At 36.1% G+C, this 27,265-nt stretch overlaps 1 protein-coding gene across 1 annotated transcript in view; it reads right to left on the bottom strand.

Moving 5' to 3' along the window:
- Window positions 1-1,034: 1,034 nt before the first annotated feature.
- Window positions 1,035-27,265, bottom strand: part of LOC138320415 (prostamide/prostaglandin F synthase-like) — a 32,464-nt gene continuing 6,233 nt past the window's right edge. Inside the window, exons 3-7 of the mRNA XM_069263377.1 lie at window positions 22,552-22,603; window positions 22,278-22,341; window positions 10,647-10,722; window positions 5,326-5,516; window positions 1,035-2,784 (exon numbers count right to left, since the gene is read on the bottom strand). Of these exons, the coding sequence (XP_069119478.1) occupies window positions 5,326-5,516; window positions 10,647-10,722; window positions 22,278-22,341; window positions 22,552-22,603 (383 nt within the window). The 3' untranslated portion in view covers window positions 1,035-2,784. The remainder of the gene's footprint in view (window positions 2,785-5,325; window positions 5,517-10,646; window positions 10,723-22,277; window positions 22,342-22,551; window positions 22,604-27,265) is intronic.

Raw genomic sequence — 27,265 nt, 5'->3', positions numbered from 1 at the left:
AAATCGCACTAGTAGAACTGGAGAAGTTCAACATGTAGAAAGTCAATCTGATTAAAACCAGCTCTTCAATACGCTTACGCTATGAAGCTACGTTCATTTTGGCGGATTCTTGTTTGCACATAAAGCTGTATTGGTTTTTTTCACATTTTTGACAGATATACGTTTTGGTAATGCCCCTCCTCGGACATAAGCTGCTCCTGGCTGGTACATGTATTTTGCCTAATACTGCTTTGATCACATGACAAATGTACAAAATGGTACTTCATTTTAGCAGATTACATACAACGGTCAGCATTTGTCATATATAATGTATCGATCATCCTCGATACTCAAGGGGTTAGTATCAATGTCATTATATCCACCCCTGGACTATGCCAAAGTCAACCTTCATTTTTAGCTCGCCTATTCGAAGAATAGGAGGAGCTAATGTTGTCACCCCGGCGTCGGCGTCGGCGTCAGCGTTGGCATCCCATTTCACGTTAAAGTTTCTGAGCAGGTTTCTGTTTCGTAAATTGTTTAAGCTTAAGTCATCATAAATGTTTATGATTTTATTTTCCTAATGTGTGTTGATGCTGAACGTGATAATACAACCAATTTGGGGCCCTTTAGGGGGTTTTTGAGTCTGTTAATTTGTCATATTTCCATGTTAAAGCTTTTGAGCAAGTTTCTAATTTGTCGATTGTTTAAGCATAAGTCATCATAAATGTTTATGATTTTATTTTCCTAATGTGTATGGATGCTGAACGTGATAATACAACCAATTTGGGGCCTTTTAGGGGGTTTTTGAGTCTGTTAATTTGTCATATTTCCATGTTTAAATAGTAAATACTTGAACATCAACTTCTTCTAAATAGGCGAGCTTTGCTGTTCTCCAACAGCGCTTGTTGCTATTACATATTTCAGGGGTGGATATAATGTTAGTGATAGTAACCCCTAGATTATCGAGGATGTGTATGGTTAGTGTACAGACCATGTTATGGTAGGGGTACACAGGTGATAATCTCTACAAATGTTAAACACAAGCCAACTAAACATTTTTCCGTTGTAAATAAAACAATTTATTTGAATAAAGGTTAATAACAATACAACATAAAAATGAAGGAAGCTTATGAAATTTAAATATTTTTTTAATGTTATAACCACATTAATTTACACGGAATATCACTTTGAATTTCGTGGGGAAAGTCTGGATGACTCAATTGTCTGACATCATTTCACAAACTACACATCAAAATGTGTTATGTGGTTATGAAATCATGATAATTTAATCCTTTAGGACAAGATCACAACACTTAAATCAGAAAGAAATGCTGATAGCTTTTTCAAAATTTGGAATGAGGGAACAATGTATGCACTTCATAGACAATCATGATAATGGCATCAGGAATTTCCTTTTTAATTTAAAAGCAAACATACACAAAATTTCACTTATCACATTTAAACAGATTCACAATAGATTATTTCAATACTTCAATAAGCCAAAACATTGTCTGTGATTTTGATTAACCTTAAGGAGATTTTAAGTTACTTTGTATTGAGAGTTTTTCTTTTTTGATGGATTAGGTTCGACAATGTTATGCAACGAACAAAATGTAGCTTGATTTGATCATTATTTTAATTATCTACATTCATCTTTAAAGATGCTCCACCACTGAAAAAGTTAAACAGGAGCAGACGATTAAGTATAATTGCTTACTAAACCCCATTACCGCCATTGAAAAGTTTGAGCTTTTAATTTCACTTCAAGATAAAAATATTAAAAATAAGTGTGTCCTGGAAAAAAACCTGTGGCACTATGTACATTGTACTATACATGGAATGAAATACTGATTGCACATCCACCAAAAGCAAAATGAATTATCTTTTGTGTTAGACATATATATATATATACAAGTACAAACACCATTTACTGTTCAAATGATGAGTATTGTATCGAGAGCGGAGGAGCATCTTTAATCAAACTGAAAAATACTGGCAATGACAATCTTTATTGAATTATTTGTTAAAGTGAATATTTTCTCGTTCATCCTTCAAATACATCTTATACAGCCACATATGTGCACAAAAAAAAAAAAACACTGATTGTACAACACAAGAATAAAATGTGAGAATGACACACAGAAACTTTACACCACACAATAGAAAGTTCCTAAAGGGGAACAACTCAGCCAAATCTCAGCCTGCTATAGGTTTAAAAGATGAGGCATCATACATCTATGAAGTGTAGGTAAAATGTCTGTGTATCAACCACAACTTTTTATAACACAACTTTCAACATCAAATTCAACATTAAATGGCAATTAATACATTTATATATGCAGTATATAAAATATAAGATATGGCAAGCCTTACACCTGTGTTATTTCCTGTACTCCAAGTTTTAAACCAGTAGGTACAAGAGTTACTTCCCCTTGTTTCACTTTGTAAATATTCATATCCTATTTTCCTCAACATGTACATATACAAACAAAAGCTAATGAAATCTCTCAAACTAAACAAGAACAATATTGATTATTGAAAAGAGTAAGACTTTTCTCACATATGAATAAAATCGTAATTAATATTATCTGTTCAAAATTCTTGAAAACCATGTTTATACTTTGCGGCCTATAACAATATCGAGTACATTTTAGACAGTTAACCAAGACATCAAAGACACTAACATTAAGCACTGTTAAATAAATTATCTCCTCAGCAATGCAATCTCTAGAATAACATCAAATGGTCAAATGGATTTCTGATGTAGATTGTCAGCATATTTTCTTCACATTCTTCACAAAGGTCCTGAAAAAACCCCAATTACAATGTCAATAATAAACTTTGATACAATAGATAAATTGAGTGTTTCAGCATACAATGTATATCTTATCATTTTACAGCAATTTTATGACACTAAGTTGATAGTTCTTTGATGCATAAATACCAGAAATATTGTTAGAATCAGCTCTCTGTTTTCTTTTGATTAATTCATTATTCAATGATTATTAAAAATCATTAATCTTTTTAATGTATCAAGTTTCACAAAATACATCATGGAAAATAAATCTGCAAGATCGGTTTAGTGTCTTTGGTTTAATATTGCATTTTTTTTTTTTTTTTTTTTTTTTTTGTTTAGAGGATGGGAGAGTTAAGGGGAGTCTTAGTTATTGAAAATCAATAGTGAAGAATAGTTTTGACTCTACTGGTATGTAATTCTGATTTAAAATAATATATAATTAGCATTAAATATTATGAGTAATTGGGGTTGTACCAGCTAGGTACCATTGATAATATACAGCAGGAATTATTATAGTGATTTAGTTACTGGGTCGCGACCAGTTACCGTGATTTTTTCGAGGTTTTTTAAGGATTTTGTCAAAACTAACGCACAGAAGGCGTTGAAAATCGACATGAATTATCTTTAGTCCAAGATACTTCAGTAACAATAGTCGCTACTTAATTTTAATAATATGTTTTTTGACGAGACGCCATTTATTTTCACCGCTAATTGGTACAGTTGACGATACCTACAGGACCAGTTACCGTGATTTCAAAATAGAAAGGAAATGCGCTTTTAAAAACATGCTTATAGCACCAAAACTTAGCTTGTGTTTCATTAAAGCGACCAATATCTTTTGGTGAAATAATGTAATCGTAATGCATGGTTATTTTGGGATCCAGTGACTGATCGGCGAAAGCAGCACGAAAAAAGGACTGTCTAAAGGTGCGTTCGATAGGTGACCAGGGAATCACTAAAAACAGGATTCAGCTCCGGGCAGGAGTAAATTTAGACAAACAAAGGTGTAGACGACCTAAAACTTACAGAAATTCACTAAATACATATTAATCTTTTTTTTTTGAAAAAAAAGGAAAACACAAGACGTATGCACCAGGTAAAAACTACCTTCTGTTTTACGATCCTGTCCATACATGCCCGATCGGTAACTTGCCGTATATACCCATTATTTTGCATACTTTGACCTACTTTGATGCAGACGATTTTTGAAAACGACTGACCAACAAAATAAACGATGATTTCATGAAATTTCAGGATAAATATGCAAGTAAGTCATGATTTCAAGCTATTCCCCGCTATGATTGAGTGTTGCAAACTTTGATTTCAAAAGAAAATGTAGATTTGTGAGCAATATCGACTGCAAATGAACAGTTTTTTGTTGAATAAACACTTGCATGGCCACCGTGATTTAGCTGTTATAAGAATCCAAAAAATTGTGCGGGAGATAGAGCGTGCGCAGAAATCACGGTAATTGGTACATCACGGTAACTGGTCACGATAATATACAGCAGGAATTATTATAGTGATTTAGTTATAGGTTCCAATAACTTAACTAATTTCTGTGTGTTATTACAGTGTATTAACTTTTTATTCACTTTTGTGTGTTATAATTAGGTTTTATGTGTTTTTATAAAGTTTTATGTGTTGTATTAACTTGTGTGTTATTATTAAGTTTTGTGTGTCATTATTAAGTTTTGTGTGTTATATTAACTTTTTTGTGTTATTATTAAGTTTTGTGTGTCATTATTAAGTTTTGTGTGTTATATTAACTTTTTTGTGTTATTATTATATTTTGTGTGTTATTATTAAGTATTGTGGGTTATTATTAATTTTTGTGTGTTGATATTAATTTTTATATGCTTTGGTGTGTTATATTAACTTTTATGTGTTATTATTAACTTTTGTGTGTTATAATTAGGTTTTGTGTGTTATAATTAAGTTAAGTGTGTTATTATTAAGTTTTGTGTGTTATCATTATCTTTTGTGTGTTATTATTAAGTTTTGTGTGTTATATTAACTTTTGTGTTATCAATATTATTATATTTTGTGGGTTATTATTAAGTATTGTGGGTTATTATTAATTTTTGTGTGTTGTTATTAATTTTTATATGTTATTATTAACTTTTGTGTGTTATTATCATAATTTCTCGTCTTTCACAGTCAATATGTCATCACATCAAACAATATATAGGGAGCTGTAAACCATATTTCTTTGGCAGTACAATTGTAACTAAATTTTGCCATTTCCATTTCAAAATAAGTTCGTAAAGATTAACATTCACAGATTGAAACCTTAACAATGACTAGAAATTCCTATCAGTATCAATGATAAAGATGTTTATTAAAAAAGATAAACTTTCATGAAACCTGGATCTCAAAATTCACGAAAGTAAATCACAGACGAACAAAAATTGATTTAACAGAAGAAACAGTTATGGAACCTACTGTTAACTATTTTACATTGCCATTAAAAAAAATTCAGCACGAAAACGCAAAATTAAATTCCTGCAAAAATGACTTTGTTTACACTAGGCAGACGGCTGACTGACCTATGTGGGTTGGTCGACACTGGATCCTTTAGCTCCTCCTTCTGAGGGACTGGCTGGCTGTTCAGCTCCATTGGACACAGGAGTAGGTGAGGCTACATCCTCAGTTTTCACTCCCACAGCTTTAAGTATCTCACTTGATTCCAAATGATCCGCTGGATTTTCTTGTTTAAAGCTCAACAACAGTTTACCACCTGTAAACAACAAAAGAATAAAGCATACTTTCTAAAATTAAACAAAATATATTTACATACATTTGAAACAAATACATTTGATCTATAACAGTCCATAACAAGAGATCCCAGAGGGATCTTGGCACCCAACAAAGAATGATCTATATCTGACAAAGGAGAGATGGATCTTTTCTCTTCTTTTTAAACTTTTTCAAACATACTACATATAAAATTTGAGACAGATCGCTTCAGTACCTTTTGAGAAATAGCGGTAACAAACTTCAACTATCAAAATCCAAGATGACTCCTTGGCGGCCATCTTGTTGATCAATCGGTCCCAAATCGCAATATGCACAACTAGGGCCCTAGGGGAACCTACATGTGAAATTTGAGAAAGATCCATTCAACAATTTCTGAGAAATAGCGATAACAAACTTTGAATATAAAAATCCAAGATGGCTGCCTGGCAGCAATTTTGTTGCCCGATCGGTCCTGAATCACAATATGCACAACTAGGGCCCTAGGGGAACCTACATATGAATTTTGAGACAGATCCCTTCAATACTTTTTGAGAAATAGCGATAACAAACTTTGAATAACAAAATCCAAGATGGCTGCCTGGCGGCCATCTTGTTAACCGATCGGTCCCAAAATGCAATATGCACAACTAGGTCCCTAGGGGAACCTACATATGAAATTTGAGGCAGATCCCTTCAGTACTATCTGAGAAATAGCCATAACAAACTTTAACTATCGAAATCCAAGATGGCGGCCTGGCGGCCATCTTGTTCACCGATTGGTCCAAAAATGCAATATGCACAACAAGGGCCCTAGGGAAACCTACATATTAAATTTGAGAAAGATCCCTTCAGCACTTTTTGAGAAATGGGGACATCAATTCTTAACCATCAAAATCCAAGATGGCCGTATGGCACAAATAGGGACCAACGGTAACCTCCATGTGAAGTTTTAACAAAATCCCTTCAGTAGTTCTCAAGAAATATCGATAACAAACTTCAACTGCCAAAATCAAAGATGGCTGCCTGGCGGCCATCTTGTTTTTCCGATCAGCCGCAAAATCTGTATGGCACAACTAGGGACCAAGGGTAACCTCCATGTGAAGTTTGAACAAAATCCCTTCAGTAGTTCTCAAGAAATATCGATAACAAACTTCAACTGCCAAAATCAAAGATGGCTGCCTGGCGGCCATCTTGTTTTTCCGATCAGCCGCAAAATCTGTATGGCACAACTAGGGACCAAGGGTAACCTCCATGTGAAGTTTGAACAAAATCCCTTCAGCAGTTCTCAAGAAATATCGATAACAAACTTCAACTGCCAAAATCAAAGATGGCTGCCTGGCGGCCATCTTGTTTTTCCGATCAGCCTCAAAATCTTTATGGCACAACTAGGCACCAAGGGTAACCTCCATGTGAAGTTTGAACAAAATCCCTTCAGTAGTTCTCAAGAAATATCGATAACAAACTTCAACTGCCAAAATCAAAGATGGCTGCCTGGCGGCCATCTTGTTTTTCCGATCAGCCTCAAAATCTGTATGGCACAACTAGGGACCAAGGGTAACCTCCATGTGAAGTGGTTTGAACAAAATCCCTTCAGTAGTTCTCAAGAAATATCGATAACAAACTTCAACTGCCAAAATCAAAGATGGCTGCCTGGCGGCCATCTTGTTTTTCCGATCAGCCTCAAAATCTCTATGGCACAAATATGGACCAAGGGGACCCTTCATGTGAAGTTTGAACAAAATCCCTGCAGCAGGTTTTAAGAAATAGTGATAACAAACATTGTTTACGGACGGACGGCGGATGACGGACGACGGACCACGGACGCAGGGCAATTTGAATAGCCCACCATCTGATGATGGTGGGCTAAAAAATAACGTCTGATGATAAATATAGTGTCATGGTAGCCATCTTAGATTTGTGATCAACCAGAGATGTAACAATACTTTGTCGGGACCATGTCAGGATCATTTCATGCAAGTTTCAGCCAAATCGCACCGGTAGAACTTGAGAAGAAGTTCAAAATGTGTTTTCAAGATGGCGGCTGTGGCGGCCATCTTGGATTTCGGATTGACCCGAAAAATAACAACACTTTGTCGGGACCATGTCAGGATCATTTGATGCAAGTTTCAGTCAAATCGCACCGGTAGAACTTGAGAAGAAGTTCAAAATGTGTTTTCAAGATGGCGGCTGTGGCGGCCATCTTGGATTTTGGATTGATCCGAAAAATAACAACACTTTATCAGGACCATGTCAGGATCATTTCATGCAAGTTTCAGTCACATCCCACCTGTAGAACTTGAGGAGAAGTTCAAAATGTGTTTTCAAGATGGCAGCTGTGGCGGCCATCTTGGATTTCGGATCGACTCGAAAAATAACAACACTTTATCAGGACCATATCAGGATCATTTCATGCAAGTTTCAGTCAAATCCCACCTGTAGAACTTGAGGAGAAGTTCAAAATGTGTTTTCAAGATGGCGGCTGTGGCGGCCATCTTGGATTTGGGATCGACCCGAAAAATAACAACACTTTGTCGGGACCATGTCAGGATCATTTGATGCAAGTTTCAGCCAAATCGCACTGGTAGAACTTGAGAAGAAGTTCAAAATGTGTTTTCAAGATGGCGGCTGTGGCGGCCATCTTGGATTTCGGATTGATCCGAAAAATATCAACACTTTATCAGGACCATGTCAGGATCATTTCATGCAAGTTTCAGTCAAATCCCACCTGTAGAACTTGAGGAGAAGTTCAAAATGTGTTTTCAAGATGGCGGCTGTGGCGGCCATCTTGGATTTCGGATCGACCCGAAAAATAACAACACTTTGTCGGTACCATGTCAGGATCATTTGATGCAAGTTTCAGCCAAATCGCACCTGTAGAACTTGAGAAGAAGTTCAAAATGTGTTTTCAAGATGGCGGCTGTGGCGGCCATCTTGGATTTCGGATCGACCCAAAAAATAACAACACTTTGTCAGGTTCATGTCAGGATCTTTTCATGCCAGTTTCAGCCAAATCGCACTGGTAGAACTTGAGAAGAAGTTCAAAATGTGAAAAGTTAACGCACGGCGGACGGCGCACGGCGGACGGCGGACGGCGCACAGCGGACGGCGGATGACGACGGACGAAACATGACGACTATAGGTCATCCTGACCCTTCGGGTCAGATGACCTAAAAAGGCTGACCAGGGGCCTTATTTTATGGGACTAGTAAACAATGCACCCGTGGGAAATGTGAATTTGGACATTTCATCATCTGCTTCATTTAAAAAAACATCTGTTAAGAAAATAAACATGTTTACTTAGCAATTGTACAATGTTTTACATTTTGTAAACAAACAAATAAAAAATCCTTTTTTTTATTTCAAGCAACTCAAGTGATGAAAGAATATGGAGTAGTTATGTGTGAGACACAGAAAATACTACCTCTATTTAAACGTGTATGCATTTAGTAAAATCTTTGCACAGTCTTATGATAATACATTTTTACTCACATATGGCCAAGCAAAGGACAAAAATAGAATGGTAAGAGTTTTGCAATAGAGCAAACCAAACAAACACATCTATTTGGGTTAAATACTACATATCTAGTGTGTATGGTATATGGAAGTATAGACAGATACTTGAGGTCAACCAGGTAGGTACAGTAAAGGTAACAAATGCTCCACTTCGTAAAGTAGATATATATATATAGGCATATATTATATTTACTTATAAAAGATTACTCTTTGATCTGTTATAAGCGCTGACTTTAGTCAGAAAGGAATTAGTCAAACCTATAAGTTACAATTATCTCCCCTTGGCCATATTGCAGCCACAACATATTACTGTTCCCAAATGCTTTTGGAATGTATGTCATTATATATGGATGATGAATTCAAAGTGTTATGTAATTTATTACAGTATTATCATCAAGCAATTCTTTCCCGTTGTATCTTCATACATTCAAATTATCATAATTATTGCTTTTTACTTTTTTGTTTTAATAACACCTACTGGTAATTATGTATATGCATGTGCTATTTAAAAACAAATAGATTATACAACCTTGTCATGAAGATCATACAGCTGACTTTTCCCATATATTATGACCATTTCTACTCCATATGAATTAAGCTAACCATATATATACTTCATTTCTACAAATTATGACAAGAGGCCCAGAGGGCCTGTATCACTCACCTGCTTTTTTTTTGTAATTTTCTCAAAGACTCTTATATCATTTGTACCATTTTGAATCCCCACCCTTTAAGAATGCTACCATTGCATTATGAGTGCTCTCTCATGCTTATAGCTGCAGAGAAGAAGAAGTTTTTAATATATGAAAATATCCAAATTGATCCCTTTTGAACCTGCCCCACAGGCCCCCGGGGGGTCAGCCCCATCATTTGTACAATTTTGAATCCCCACCCTGTAAGGATGGTACCATTACATTATAAGTGCTCTCTCATGCTATGTTGCAGAGAAGAAGTCGTTTATATGAAAATAGCCAAATTGACCCCTTTTGACCCCGTCCCTCAGGCCCCTGGGGGCCAGCCCCATCATTTGTACAATTTTCAATCCCCTCCCTATAATGATGCTACCATTGCATTATGAGTGCTATCCCATGCTTAGTTGCAGAGCAGAAGTTGTTAATATGATAATAGGCAAATTGACCCCTTTTGACCCCGCCCCTCAGGCCCCAAGGGGGGTCAGCCCCATCATTTATACAATTTTGAATCCCCTATAAGGATGCTAGCATTGCATTACGAGTGCTATCCCATGCTTAGTTTCAGAGAAGTCATTTATATTGAAATAGCTAAATTGACCCCTTTTGACCCCCACCCCTCAGGCCCCTTGGGGGTCAGCCTCATCATTTGTACAATTTTCATTCAGTAGCTCGTAAGGATGCTACCAGTCAAATTTTGTTGAAATCTGACCAGCGGTTATGGAGAAGAAAACGATTGTTGACGGACGCTGGACACCACGGATGGCATAAGCTCACCTTGGTCCTTCGGACCAGGTGAGCTAAAAATGGTGTTGGCCCTATCAAGTTGAAAGTCACATGTATATGCATCTCTAGAAAGTTGACCATGCTATACACTCATACATGATACAAATTATAGATTTAACCAAATCAGATTGTTAACACTGTACCTGCTGCTACAATAAGAATTCCTCCATTCTGCATGCCGTCACCCTTTAGGTTGCCATCAATCTTCTCTTTCTTGGCCTGAAATTATTAACAAAATATGAAAAAAAATAATCACTCCACGTTGAAAGCATTTACAGCAGACATGCAGCAGGCAGCCAGGGAAACTCTCAGGGCATTTGTTTTATTAAAGATGCTAAATTTCAGATGCCAAATAACTTGTATGTTCCCTTCGAAACATTTTTGTTATTTACTTGAACAGGCTCCAAATTGCTATGTTGTCTATCCACAGAAAACTAAGGGTTGTGATATGTAAATTTATACATATACAGATTATATATTAATCGAAAAGTTTCTGTTTAAATTATTGATATAACTACCTATTACATTTATAAGAATGTATAGGGATAAGAGGGGTGCAGAGGACCTGTGGTTAAAGTGTTTGTGATTATGTAAATCTAGCTACCATTCCTCCAACTAAGGTCAAGAGTTCAAAACCACCAGAGGTAATATCTTGGTATACTGAGCTAACATTTTTGATAATATCAATGTTATTACCCAATATACATTTATCATCCCCATTGCCAAGGACTTTAAGATTTCATATAGTACTTTCTAAACTGGCATCAATTTGAACTGCTATAAAATCAAGGCTTTTTCGATCTACAAATTGGTCCTTTTACAACTACTTTCATGCTATATTATATAGCTATATATGTAAACATCTAGGTTTAGTCATAAATATATTTACATTTAATAAACAAGTTTAGGAGACATTAGTACATCACTTGACAGAATACTGGATTCTGATTGGCTACACACATGGATACTATTTGCAATAGTGCCCGGGCAAGCGGGCACTATTGAAGTGGCGCGAAATTGAATGTGAATGTATTGTGACGTCACCATTACATGACGTCATTATAACGTTGCGCTTCGACCAAGACGTCAAGATGGCGGACAGGCTGATTTGTGCGGGGATGGAAGCAAATCTTGCTTTTCTACAGAAGACTGTTCACTAATGTTCTATATTGATCTACTTTTAATTTTCATGAAGCTGAATCCCGCTTTTATAGAATCCCATATCTATGCCACAATTTATATATTGTACTTTTAATGTAACAACGTGGTGTGGAAATGAAGATAGCGTTGCGAGGTAGGCCTATCGCTTGACGTGCTTCTCAAAGTTTGCGATGACATGGAAAACGGTCTCATGTCAGGGTGATGGCCTTCGGCTCGGGCACTATTCCATCCCTCGACAATACTATGAGGCAATAGTGCCCTCTCAACCAGGCTATAATAGATAAATATAAACAGTATGATAGCTGGATCTCCTTTCCATCACTCCCATACTATTGGAGATGTTTGATGGTATCAGTTACATAATATGTAACATGAGCACGTAGAGTGTCTCATGTCCTTCTATGTCAATTTTATGGTCTGCAGATTTTCTGGGAGACCGCATCTTAAGTTATCAGTTATTGTGTCTGAATTCTTCACTCTATATCTCCCAATAAAGATGCTTGGGAGATAAAATTCCTATACACATATATGTATTTATATACTAATGTACATGTATATTTATCTAGATGAGAACTGGTATGTCCCATTGAAATATTTTCTTTTTGATGTGTTCATTTTTTGTCTACCGTATATTTTTAAAATTCTAAAGATGGAAAAAAACACAAAAAGTACCTTTTTCAATGTTTATGGGTAATAAATATACAAAATCTAGTCTTAAGATCAGAGATTGTGGTAAAAGACAATGATAAATATTCATTGAGGTCTACATTAATTTTCTTCCACAGATTTTTAACAGTCCAAAATTATCACTATATTATGTCTGTTTGTGCTTTTAACCATTTTATGTTTGACTTTTCAAAGACAGTTGTCTGTATATAGATAGATGGGGAATGTTCAATAATTTCTATACCTCTAGCAGATTCAAAACTTCTGTCATTATTATCTTACAGATTGTTGATCACAACAATGATCAACACTTACAATATTTCAGTAAAATAAGAACTTCAGTATCGAACAGTAGAAAGATATGTCATGTTGCCCTCATACATGTATTTAGTACTTGAAGCTGCCCTCATATTTAGTACCCTGACCTCATATTTAGTACCTTGACTTCATATTAGTACACTTCATATTAAGTTGGCTTCATTTTTATCACTCTGACATCATATTGAGTACCCCGACCTCATATGTTAATTTACTACAATTACCTCATTTTTAGTACCCTGAGTCCTCATTTTTAGTACCCTGAGTCCTCATTTTTAGTACCCTGAGTCCTCATTTTTAGTACCCTAAGTTCTCATTTTTAGTACCCTGAGTCCTCATTTTTAGTACCATATGACTTCATATTTATTACTTGACCTCATATTTAGTATGTATACCCTGACCTCATATTTAGTACCTGAGGCTTAAAGTGAACAGTCGGGCAAGGATGACTGAAGTCGGTAAAAATGGTGTGAATGTATCCAATATAATTTCTTATGAAATAGAAATAGAATATCTCTCGTCAAAATCTGTCTGCGTACGAAGAAATCAATTTTAAGTTAAGGAATCCTAAAACGTCCTCCCGGCTGACTATGTCGGTGGTTACATTTCCACGCAGCCTCGCTTTCAATGCTTCAACTTTTATTTATTTCAATGGTCAGAACTGGGAAATGTAAGCAGAACTTGACCGTCGTATTAATAAGTGAGAACTTTTGGAAGGCTAATGAACGCATTTAGACTGGTTTTCTTTGCCCGACTATTCACTTTAACCTTACATTTAGTACCCTAATCGAAAAAGATAACTCCGTTTGCAATGCCAGTTTACCTTGAAATTAAAAGCCACACAAGATTTATGAATCTGTTTTTATTTTACATCATGTTGAATGTCATTTATTTGATTATATATGAATCTATTTTTATTTTACATCATGTTGAATGTCATTTATTTGATTATATACAAGATTCAGAAGGTGGAGAAGAGTTTTGTTTATTAGGGATTAATGTCCTAGATTAATAACAGGCAGGGCCATCTAAGGACGGCCTCCCATATGTGTAATGTGTTGTGGTGTGTGGATGTTTTGGGAGGCTGCTTTATACTATCTCATTGAAGCATGCCGCCTTAGATACGTACAGAACAATACTACACCCAACAGAGATATCTGAAGTACCGAAAGAAAAACCATCAACTGAATATTGGTCAGTGCCTGGTCTCTGCCTCAGATGGGTTCTAATTAACATACATCTCAATCAAGAGTTTGGGGTGGATTGTGGGCTGATCATATAGTATGTGGTAATGTTTCAGGTCAAGAACACCTTTACCAATGGGCAATCATATGTTAAATAATCCACGTTAACAATTAACAGATATTCTTTGGAGTTAATAGAAGTAAGATCAGATTTGTTTAAGAAGAACGCCCAAGAAACTACATAATTAGTGTTTACTAATTATGTAATGTTTTCTTTAACATTAAATGGATCAGCTGTATTCAATTTAATCTCTAACCTCCTGGTGTGGCAGAATTCAATCTATGCATGTCATAGTACTGCTGATAAATAAAGTAAAGACACATAAACAATTAATATCCTACTCCTCAATACATAACACATTAAGCACAATATATTACCTACATTTGGTCCCTCAGCAAGAAGAAACCCCTTCATAACTCCTACTAAAGGAGGGAACTGTCCACTCCTAGAGTGAGGTGGGGCCGAGTCATACATCAATAAGGGAGATAATCGGCCGTAACAGAACGGGACTCAATGACACAAACGGGCAGGACAGGACTGGCATCACAGGTAATACTATATCAAACGCAAGAGTCATTTCATGGCTGGGCAGGGACATAAAAAGATAAAGTATATACCAAAACATTAAGTTGGCTTTAATCATGGGTGCAGCATGTTTAATAGATGCATGGATCACCAGTTGTCAATCAAACCGTCCAGCTACCGCACAAGAGTTTGCATTTCTTGAACAGGTACATGTCATGCCTTTGCAGCCATAGGTTATTTGGCTCTATAGACACACTGCCTGGCGATTGGTCAATTATTTAGCCCTTATAAGTAATGATGAAGCAGTTGACAGTCTTAAAACATGGCTTAAAGATGCTCCATCGCCAACAGAGCATAAACGACACCCATCATTTGAACAATAACTGATGTTTAATTGTATGATTATGTGTCAAATAAATACAAAATAACCAATAACATAATTTATTTTGCCCTTGGTGCATGCACACTCAGTACTTCATTCCATATTCCTAATTTGTATATTACAGAGTCATCTGCTCTTGCGGATAGGTATTGATTGTGACATCATGTGTTTGTGAGCGTAACGTCATACGTTTCGGAGAAAACGATGTGAATTGCACACACAAAATAATGACGTAACAATCGATACCTTCTCACAAGGGAGCTAACTCTGTTATTAGCAAAGACGGTATAGGACAAAGTGTCATGGAATTTTTCGGGATGCAATTAATTAATTTTCTAATTTTTTTATCTTTGAGTAAAATAAGAAGTTCAAACTTTTCAATGGTGTAAAGACAGTAACTTTTGTAACTAAAGAAAAATACCAATTTGTCTGCACCTATTTTTGATAGAGAAAAAATACCATTTGTCAGCGGTGGAGCATCTTTAAATATAGTCCAGTTATGCTAATTACTGAGAAGCTACAAATAAACTTGGTATCTCAATGTTGAACTATGATAATACATATCTTTTTTTAAATCTGTACTTTAGCAATTTTACTGACACGCATATATCCACTAGTCTATGTATTATAACAATACAAATGGCTTGTGAAAATTCAGGGATCATTGAGATTTTCAAAGTATGCAGGTGTCTGATTTCATCTATTGCATGTTAATCACTTTCAGGTTTATAAAATTTCCAAACCTCAAGTTACAATTTCAAAATGTCAACAACATGCTAGATATAATTAAATATCACATCACACATTCTGTACATTCAAGTAAAATTACTCATCAAAGATTTTAAACCAGCGGATATTACAACATAAATCATGAGCCATCACTAAATCAAATGTCCTTATAATAGGCATTTCAATATAATCTAATGTCATATTTACTGTTCCTAGGCAGAATCTAATATTGGCAGTTAAATTCTAATCTTAGTCTCAAACACACCTTTATATATACCAGAATTGTTCATACATTCAATAAATACAAGATAACATCAGGTTAATTTCCCCACCAAATCACTTGAAATATTGGCCTATTTTACTTTAAACTTGTTATAAGATTTTTTTTAGATAACTTGGAACATTCCCTATTAAATCTAAAAAATAAATTCTCATTAAATATAGGTGTTTCATCCAAGAATTTCATTCATACATGTACTCGACTCCCACTTAAATCCACTGATTTATTTGTAATCTATGTACTACAAAGCCATATATATTGCTAGGTCATAAAGGTTTATTTAATATTATACAGTAATGTACTATACAAGATAAAATTACTGTACATATAATCAGGTAGCTTTTTTAGAACTCAAGATTACTGTACGTATTAATTACATATGTGTATTACCTGCATAAGGTTAATTGTAAGAGGCTACGGAAGCAGAATATTACATTTTCTGGAAAAGGATTAACTAATTTTAGTTCAGCATGCATTAGACATATTCTTCTGAAGTAAACAAGAGACCCAGAGGGCCTGTATCGCTCACCTGTTGGTTTTTTTCTTTGAGTAATTCTGTAATTTAGTATCTAGTGATTCAAAAATCACAAACACAAATTGACCCAACGATTTGTTTAATTTTGAATCCCAACCATATAATGATGATATAGATACCATACGAATATATGCTATCAAATGCATAATTTCGGAGAGGAAGTAATTCATATGAAAATAGTAGCCTAATTACCTTTTGGCAACACGCCTAAGGCCCATAGAGTGTCAGCCCTATCATTTTTACAATTTTTTGAATCCCCACCCTATAAGGATGCTACTATTGCATTATGAGTGCTCTCCCATGTTTAGTTACAGAGAAGAAGTCATTTACATGAAAATAGCCAAATTGACCCCACACCTCAAGCCCCTGGGCGGTCAGCCTTATCAATAGTACAATTTTGAATCCCCATCCTATAAGGATGCTACCATTGCATTATAAGTGCTATCCCATGCTTATTTTCAGAGAAGCCAATTTTGAATCCCCACCCTATAAGGGTGCTACCATTGCATTATGAGTGCTATATCCCATGCTTAGTTTCAGAGAAGAAAGTATTTATATGGAAATAGCCAAATTGACCCCTTTTGGCCCTGCCCCTCAGGCCCCTGGGGGGTCAGCCCCATCATTTGTACAATTTTCAGTCAGTAACCCATAAGGATGCTACCAGTCGAATTTTGTTGAATTCCGACTAGCGGTTATCGAGAAGAAGTCTATTGTTGACGGACGGACGGACGGATGACGGACGTCACGGTATGACATAAGCTCACCTGGTCCTTATGAGATATTATATTTTCAGAAATTCAAGATTGTGTAATAATGACAAAGTCTGTACAAAACACATGTAGAATGAGACAGAGTATAATATCTAAATGGCAGGCTCCTTATATGACTTATCATGAATGTTGTTATCTACTATAAAGTATACATACCAACTCAATAATGACCCATACCGTATATTCCATACCATCTAATGTCATTGATTGTTATTGGTAGTGGACTCATTAAGGGCATGTTTTTATCACCTCATCTTGTTAATACTATCAATTAGCAATGGAATTTAACACTTCATCATTAGTGCTAATTGATGCAAAATTTTTACTGCATGTTTACATAAAACTGTTTATAACAGAAATTCTGTTTAAACTGCAGCCACATATAACATAATATAATATGATACAATTGTCAGACACAGCCTTTGTTATTGTTCATTATTCTACTCTTCTATACTTGCAAAAAAGCTAAAACCATGTGACATTTAGAATTTATAACCCCAGACCTATCCAGTCTGTAGTAAAAGGCTCAGTACTAGTAGACAGAGAATATCAATAACAGACATCAGATGGTTCCTAAACGACTTCAGACCATCTGTATCATGACAACAAAGCTGTCTAAAATCGATTTTTCCTAAATACTTTAACAGCTTCTACACATTTTCTGAGCTAAAAGTGCCATCAGTTTAATGTACTGCAATTACGGCATCATTTAGCATTAGCAACCCAATTATCCTGTCATATTCACTGGGAATTCCTTATAAAGTGAGTGGAGATATGAATCACAGAAGTAATCTATAATCAATGAAGGTGTCATAGTTTAAATGTTTACATACATTTTCCAAATCAAACTCTGTTACACACTGATAACAATACAAGTTACACAATACTATTTCCCTTGTCGTTACTCAACAATATATATATAACATATTGGCTTGGGTTTCTCAGTGATTTGAAAAGCAGATTGATCTTAATATGCTGATTGCAGGAAATTTACCCTTCAGACAAGCATTATCTACAGTCTCCTTGAGCATTTCAGAATGTATATTCATTAGTTGACAATGTCAATGTCAAAAAAATAAATCAGTATAAAAGGTAATAATCTGTAGGTTGCTGTTAGACAATTTCCACAATTTTAGACTGCTAAGTTTACATTTAGTTTCATTAAGCCTGGTAAATATCTACTGGTTGACAAGTTGTAGTAATTCACAAGGTCCAATGGGGTTTATCATTACAAAGGGCAATAACTCTGAAAATTACTGTCCAATAATTCTGATTTTCAAACTTGTCTGCAATCTTACTATTACTAGGCTGCATAAACAGCTAATTAATTTAGTTACAAGGTAATTTATACAGGTTATTATCATTACAAAGGGCAATAACTCTAAAAGTTACTTTCAAATAAATCCTATTTTTGAACTAGTCTGACATATATCTAATTACCCAATGTTAGCCTGCATACAAAGTATCATTAAGTTCAGTTAATATTACTCAAGTTATCGTTTTCACAAGGAAAAATTAACGGATGACATACAGCGGAGGACTAACAAAAGGTCACCTAATTTGTACCATGACCTATATTGATCAGGTGACCTTAAGAAATGGTACCTTGTATACAAAATGGGTAGTTATATTAGCCACACACAGGCTACCACAAGGAAACCAACTGACCTCATAATGCCTCAATATAGTACATGTTGAATGCATGCTATGGCATTACAATGTAACACTTGGAATCAAAGAAAATATATATGAGCATCTTAGTGTTTTAGAGCATAAAACTGCAGGGTGATCGAGGGAAGTTAGATCAAGCTCTATAGCTATAAGATTGTGCAAATGTCTGAATTCCCCAGTCTTGCATGTCCGCATAATATCTTCATGTAAAATTAATACATAACAGGACTAAATAGATTCATGGAAAAGCAAAGCTTCTTGACCTAAGTAGAAAAGATACAGTTGTATATAAACAGTACTGTGGTGAGACATTGTCTCTGTGCAAAAGTGCTTACATTACATATACAATGATTATATATATATATAACAATGGATTGTCTGGATGTTAGACTCTACTTTCCTATTGACTATAATGGACAGTATTATGAGGTCAAAAGAATGCACATGTAGACATCAGGATGCATACTTTTTTATGTAAATGCATGTAAATTGCAATACAGGATTGGAATACTGTATCAAATCTATGATAGCCGCGGCAACACACTCTAAGTCATGTCCTAAAAATGTGATAGTTAAATATGCTGCAGGGTGTTATAATCAATTGTTTTGATAATAAGGGAAAATCTGTTATAAACAACATGCAGCGGTCACGTACACACTTATATTTACATATACATATGTATGGTGATATATATATGGTGATGGTAACGGAGATTGGTTTGATTGACTTGACAAGTTTAGTTATAGCAAATACAGAAAAAATGGATATACATATAGTTTATGGCTCAGTGAGTTTGCCATTGTAAAATAACCTTACAATAGACCATAACTCATACACCAGGTTATAATGGCCCGACTTTCAAGAGAAATTGCGAAGATCTAAATTACGTAAAGTATGATATTTTTTAACAACTCAGGTTACAGTAAACCACCTCTGTATCAAGTCCACTTTTTGCATTAAATGACTATTTGAGGTCCCCGATGGCAATGCTATTTCAATAAATGTTGAATCTGTCTTTGCAATGTCTACATGCAAAGACTAGAACTATATACATGTATGTATATGCATTGACAACAAAGACCATTATGTCTTTTACCTTAACAGCCGACTAAAGTCGTAAGTGATAGAGGACAGATAAGGTTTTACTTTAGAAATAAAATTTTATGCTAAATTGACTTCCTTTTGATTTTGACAGATGCTGATATACATTTGTATATGTTACCTACCCACATGTAGGTATCTTGTGAACAACGTTTCAGAGGAGAGTGTGTTCAATCTTTATGAAGTACCCCATAGGTCATAGGTCATAAACCTAATTCTGGTTGTGATCGAGTCATACTGATGCATCATTATACACCTCATGTACAGTATGAAGATTCTGGGACACCTGATGAAATCCACATCAAGTTTTTAATTTCATGTGTGTTACATGTATAGGTCAAAAGGTAGGTCAAAGTGGCCAACAATGTATATAACTTTATGAATACCGAAAAGAAGGTTAAACATGAAGAAAGGACACACATGTATCAAGGGACAAGTTTGTGAAGAGAATGAACCCAGTCATGCTGTTTTAAGTTATTACATGTACAGGTCATAGGTCAAAATACAGGTCACAATGACCTACATGTTATTGTGACGATCAAATATACCACCTTAATAAGAAAGAGTGAATCCATTGCCAAAAGTGAAAATCTAAACCAGTATGTCTATATATGGACAATTTTTTCTATGATGGCCCTTAAAAACCCACTAATTGTGAATTCATTATCGGAAGGTTAAATGTACCTATAACTCTGAACTTTTTAAAGGTAATGATTAATATGAAGTGAAATAATAACTACATGGTTGGCTCCATGGAAAGATAATCTACAGAGGATAGAAGGATTAGTACCCCCATGTGATAATGATCATCTGTACAAAGTCCACTACAACATATGGTCGCTGTGTATAGTTAGGTAGAGGTTTGTGTATTGGTGTAATGGCCTACTGTTAGTGACCACTAAGCTGTCTAGATGAGTAAACATTCACAACAATACATTTTCAAGAGGGTCTCAGCCAAGTCCTGATGATTAGTAAATACGAGCAGTTAACGACAATACATGTTCAAGAGGGTTCCATGGAGCTAAGTCATGATCATTAAAAGTAAATACAAGTAGCTAACGACAATACATGTTCAAGAGCTTGTGCGTCCCGCCAAGTTCTAATCATAATTATAGTTTTACCAGTAACTGCAAAGCTCAATAGCTCAAGTGATGTGTTCACAATGCTATCTTAGAACATTTCATCAGAAGAAATTTGTTTTTCATTTTTCAACATAAAGTCAAAACAGATATGCTAGATGTATCAATAATTAAATTTATAAATAATCTCTATACCTGTACAATGACATATAACAGTTAACACTGAGTTATCCTTGTAAAAAAAATCTCTACTTTCTTTGCAGCCTCTAATGACTTTTTAAGTGACCTTTTAGTGGGTTAGAAATCCTAGTTAACACTAAGTACTGTAGGATAAAAGGAAATTCCTCTAGCTCGTGATGGCTTTACAGACAGCTAATTCTCTTAATTTACATCCTGTAACAACTCCCACCTCTTCCCTAAAAATATTTATCAGTGTTTGACCATATTTAGGTGAATTATTTAATTATGGTGGCAGATGATACTGCAACCTATATGTACCACTACAAATCTTATTTAAGGGACTTTAAGCCCCGAGTATAATTTGATCATCATCAACAAGCCAATAGTCATATGTACATAGTCTCTCAATAATGGTAACACAATTATAACGCTTGTAATACTAATGGTAGCAACATAAACATACTACTTGGCTTATGATTATAACTATAACAGAAAACTAATTAACACAGTAATTATATAAAGTAGTACCATATCGTTGCATCAGTTCAATGGTCACACACTGGTGATTCAACTTATAAAATTATTAGGGCATTGAAATATTGGAAATAACAGAAATTTTGTTCACTCTGCTCATATCTTATCCTTATCTCCTCGAGTTTAATTCTTTTTACTATAGACATCTGTTTCTTTTTTTTGTTTTTGGGTTACGCCATATGATCCGTCAAGGTCATTGATAGATATATCTCCACCAGTGTGCATATGCCTTTGCAAATATGCTAAGATGTTTGATCTGACATTGATGGAAACATGTGCATGTGCTGCTGCAACCACAAGACATGGCTTCATACTGCCTGGGGATCGGTCAATTGCAGGATGTGCCAGCTGGTTTAGAAGGTTGAGGAATAAAAGCCAGAATACCCAAAGAAGATTGACCGTTGGTTTAGAGTAACCTAACCACTGTCCTACTTGAAATCTGAACTTTAAATCCGGAAGTGAATGACTAAAGTAGTGGTAATATTTTGGAACACCTTAACCACTCAGTCACTGCCGTCTCATTATAGGTATTACTGGTAAATGTTAAGTTAAACACTGTAAGCTAACAGGATATGTCTCTCATGTATTCTTACTTACCTTATCCATGGCATCACGTGAAGTTTTCGCAAAAATGGCAGGAAAAAGGCTAAAAAAGTTGAGTCTGAAAATACAGAGAATTAGAAACACAATATTTATATCTGCAGTGTAGTTCTCTGGTATCACGAGAAAAACAAAAACTGTTCACATTATGACAATCAGGCAAAGTACTCGGTTCATTAACATAAAATGATTTTAGTGAATATCTTTACAATTGAACAAAACTTTACAATTAAACAATACATGTACTTTACATTTAAACAATATACTTTACCTTTTAAATCCTAAATCTTTATAGCATTGCTTCTTTAAATCTAGAAATAAGTCTGAAATGAAAGAACAAAATGGTTACTGGGGATCCAGTCTTAAATCTTACGTATTTCAAACAAAACAAGAGATCCCAGAGGGATCTTGGCGCCCACCAAAGAATGATCTATGTCTGACAACAGAAAGAGGGATCTTTTCCCTGCTTTTCAAACTTTTACTACATACTATATATGAACCTTGAGAAAGATCCTTTCAGTACTTTCTGAGATATGTAGCAGTAACAAACTTCAATTATCAAAATTCAAGATGGCAACCTGTCGATCATCTTGCTGACCGATCTGTCCCAAAATGCAATATGCACAACTAGGGTCGTAGGGGAACCTACATATGAAATTTGAGAAAGATCCCTTCAGTACTTTCTGAGAAATAGCGGTAACAAACTTTAACTATCAAAATCCAAGATGGCCGCCGGTCGGCCATCATTGTTGACCGATTGGTCCCAAAATGCAATATGCACAACTAGGGCCCTAGGGAAACCTACATATGAAATTTGAGAAAGATCCCTTAAGTACTTTCTGAGAAATAGCGGTAACAAACTTTAACTATCAAAATCCAAGATGGCTGCCAGTCGGCCATCTTGTTGACCGATTGGTCCCAAAATGCAATATGCACAACTAGGGCCCAAGGAGAACCAACATATGAAATTTGAGAAAGATCCCTTCAAAACTTTCTGAGAAATAGCGGTAACAAACTTTAACTATCAAAATCCAAGATGGCCGCCAGTCGGCCATCTTGTTGATCGATTGGTCCCAAAATGCAATATGCACAACTAGGGCCCTAGGGGAACCTACATGTAAAATTTGAGAAAGATCCCTTTAGTACTTTCTGAGAAATAGCGGTAACAAACTTTAACTATCAAAATCCAAGATGGCCGTCAGTCGGTCGGCCATCTTGTTGACTGATTGGTCCCAAAATGCAATATGCACAACTAGGGCCCTAGGGGAACCTACATATGAAATTTGAGAAAGATCCCTTAAGTACTTTCTGAGAAATAGCGGTAACAAACTTTAACTATCAAAATCCAAGATGGCCGCCAGTCGGCCATCTTGTTGACGATTGGTCCCAAAATGCAATATGCACAACTAGGGCCCTAGGGGAACCTACATGTAAAATTTGAGAAAGATCCCTTTAGTACTTTCTGAGAAATAGCGGTAACAAACTTTAACTATCAAAATCCAAGATGGCCGCAGTCGGCCATCTGTTGACGATTGTCCCAAAATGCAATATGCACAACTAGGGCCCAGGGAATACATGTGGTCCTATTTTGAAAATTCCCAAAATGAAAGCATATCACAACTAGGGCCCTAGGGAACCTACATGTAAAATTTGAGAAAGATCCCTTTAGTACTTTCTGAGAAATAGCGGTAACAAACTTTAACTATCAAAATCCAAGATGGCCGCCAGTCGGCCATCTTGTTGACCGATTGATCCCAAAATGCAATATGCACAACTAGGGCCCTAGGGGAACCTGCATGTGAAATTTGAGAAAGATCCCTTCTCTACTTTCTGAGAAATAGCGGTAACAAACTTTAACTATCAAAATCCAAGATGGCCGCCAGTCGGCCATCATTGTTGACCGATTGGTCCCAAAATGCAATATGCACAACTAGGGCCCTAGGGAAACCTACATATGAAATTTGAGAAAGATCCCTTAAGTACTTTCTGAGAAATAGCGGTAACAAACTTTAACTATCAAAATCCAAGATGGCCGCCAGTCGGCCATCTTGTTGACCGATTGGTCCCAAAATGCAATATGCACAACTAGGCCCCTAGGGAAACCTATATATGAAATTTGAGAAAGATCCCTTCAGTACTTTCTGGGAAATAGCGGTAACAAACTTTAACTATCAAAATCCAAGATGGCCGCCAGTCGGCCATCTTGTTGACCGATTGGTCCCAAAATGCAATATGCACAACTAGGCCCCTAGGGAAACCTACATATGAAATTTGAGAAAGATCCCTTAAGTACTTTCTGAGAAATAGCGGTAACAAACTTTAACTATCAAAATCCAAGATGGCCGCCAGTCGGCCATCTTGTTGACCGATTGGTCCCAAAATGCAATATGCACAACTAGGGCCCTAGGGGAACCTACATGTAAAATTTGAGAAAGATCCCTTTAGTTATTTCTGAGAAATAGCGGTAACAAACTTTAACTATCAAAATCCAAGATGGCCGCCAGTCGGCCATCTTGTTGACCGATTGATCCCAAAATGCAATATGCACAACTAGGGCCCTAGGGGAACCTGCATGTGAAATTTGAGAAAGATCCCTTCTCTACTTTCTGAGAAATAGCGGTAACAAGAATTGTTAACGGACGGACGGACGGACGGAAGGACGGACGGACGGAAGGACGGAACGGACGGACGGACGGACGGACGACGGACCACGGACGAAAGGCGATTTGAATAGCCCACCATCTGATGATGGTGGGCTAAAAAAAAAATAAAAAACTTTAAACTCTTATATAATCTTATTTAATGGTATGCTTTTTCATCACATTCAAGGCCAATTAATAACACAAAATTGTTTTATTTTAATTTTACTCTGAAAGTCCATATCCTCCCCCTCCAAAACAATAAAACCTCCCCCTCCTACAAAAATAGAAAATTAAACCCATCTTCCCCATACTTTGAAGAAATTTAACTGTATGATATATTATAAAGTTATATTTCTTATATTGTATATGCGCATGATGACAATTTTTGGCAAATGAAACCACTCCCTGGCTGCTTGAATATAAAATATCAAATCTTTGACTGTTTTCAATGTTTATAAATACTAAAACTGAACTAATTTAAACAGAGAAATAGCAAAACAAAACTGATTCTGAATAAACAAGATGACGGCAATGCAGCCTTTCCATATGAATTCACATCAAAGATTACAAACAAATAGATCACCTTTCCAACCAGTAACCTAAGTACAATATTTGTCACTTTCAGTCTAGTCTTTATTCACATCGGTAGACATCAATGAAATGTACTTATGGCTTATAGACTGAGAGTGAAAGCTTCATTTAATTTGAAACCTGATTTACATTAAAGTCATCTCAGAAGGAATCCTGTGAAGGTCAGAAAACATGATTCCATGATTGCGATGGGAGGTATATAACTAAGTTACCTTCATTTTTATCACGCCATAGGGACGTAAAGCTGAGAGGATATTGTCTCTAGGTCAGAGCACCTATTTAGGTTGTAGATTGGGGTCACAACCACATATACTATAACTATACAATGGTACCTTAAAGGTTTACTGTACATGATAAGATTTTCATATTGGGCCCAATCACAACCCTGCATGCATGCATACATCCATTCATTTGACCCCATAAGCAGCCATATGAAAGCTGATATGAATGCTTGAATATGCAGGGTTTTTTTTCAATTAATACAACCAGACACAAACCTGTCCTGTGTTCCAGCTTTGTCAGTTTATACAACCTGTCACAAACCTGTCCTGTGTTCCAGCTTTGTCAGTTTATACAACCTGACACAAATCTGTCCTGTGTTCCAGCTTTGTCAGTTTATACAACCTGACACAAACCTGTCCTGTGTTCCAGCTTTGTCAGTCTAAACAACCTGACACAAATCTGTCCTGTGTTCCAGCTTTGTCAGTTTATACAACCTGACACAAACCTGTCCTGTGTTCCAGCTTTGTCAGTTTATACAACCTGACACAAACCTGTCCTGTGTTCCAGCTTTGTCAATCTACAACCTGACACAAATCTGTCCTGTGTTCCAGCTGTCAATCTAAACAACCTGACACAAACCTGTCCTGTGTTCCAGCTTTGTCAGACTAAACAACCCGACACAAACCTGTCCTGTGTTCCAGCTTTGTCAGTCTAAACAACCTGACACAAACCTGTCCTGTGTTCCAGCTTTGTCAGTCTAAACAACCTGACACAAACCTGTCCTGTGTTCCAGCTTTGTCAGTCTTAACAACCTGACACAAAACCTGTCCTGTGTTCCAGCTTTGTCAGTTAACAACCTGACACAAACCTGTCCTGTGTCCAGCTTTTCAGTCTAAACAACCTGACACAAACTGTCCTGTGTTCCAGTTTGTCAATCTAACAACCTGACACAATCTGTCCTGTGTTCTCCAGCTTTGTCAGTCTAAACAACCTGACACAAACCTGTCCTGTGCTCCAGCTTTGTCAGTCTAAACAACCTGACACAAACCTATCCTGTGCTCCACTTTTTCAGTCTCAACCTGACACAAACCTGTCTTGTGTCAGCTTTTGTCAGTCTAAACAACCTGACACAAACCTGTCCTGTGTTCCAGATTTGTCAGTCTAAACAACCTGACACAAACCTCTCCTAAGCTCCAGCTTTGTCAGTTTAAACAACCTGACACAAACCTCTCCTAAGCTCCAGCTTTGTCAGTCTAAACAACCTGACACAAACCTCTCCTAAGCTCCAGATTTGTCAGTCTAAACAACCTGACACAAACCTCTCCTGTGTTCCAGCTTTGTCAATCTAAACAACCTGACACAAACCTGTCCTGTGTTCCAGCTTTGTCAGACTAAACAACCTGACACAAACCTGTCCTGTGTTCCAGCTTTGTCAGTCTAAACAACCTGACACAAACCTGTCCTGTGTTCCAGCTTTGTCAGTCTAAACAACCTGACACAAACCTGTCCAGTGTATCAGAATATAATAAT

This window comes from Argopecten irradians, chromosome 1 (assembly GCF_041381155.1).
Source record: "Argopecten irradians isolate NY chromosome 1, Ai_NY, whole genome shotgun sequence".
In the NCBI taxonomy this organism is placed as follows: Eukaryota; Metazoa; Mollusca; class Bivalvia; order Pectinida; family Pectinidae; genus Argopecten; species Argopecten irradians.
The sequence above is the reverse complement of the archived record's forward strand: the minus strand, read 5'-3'. Positions and strand labels throughout refer to the sequence as shown.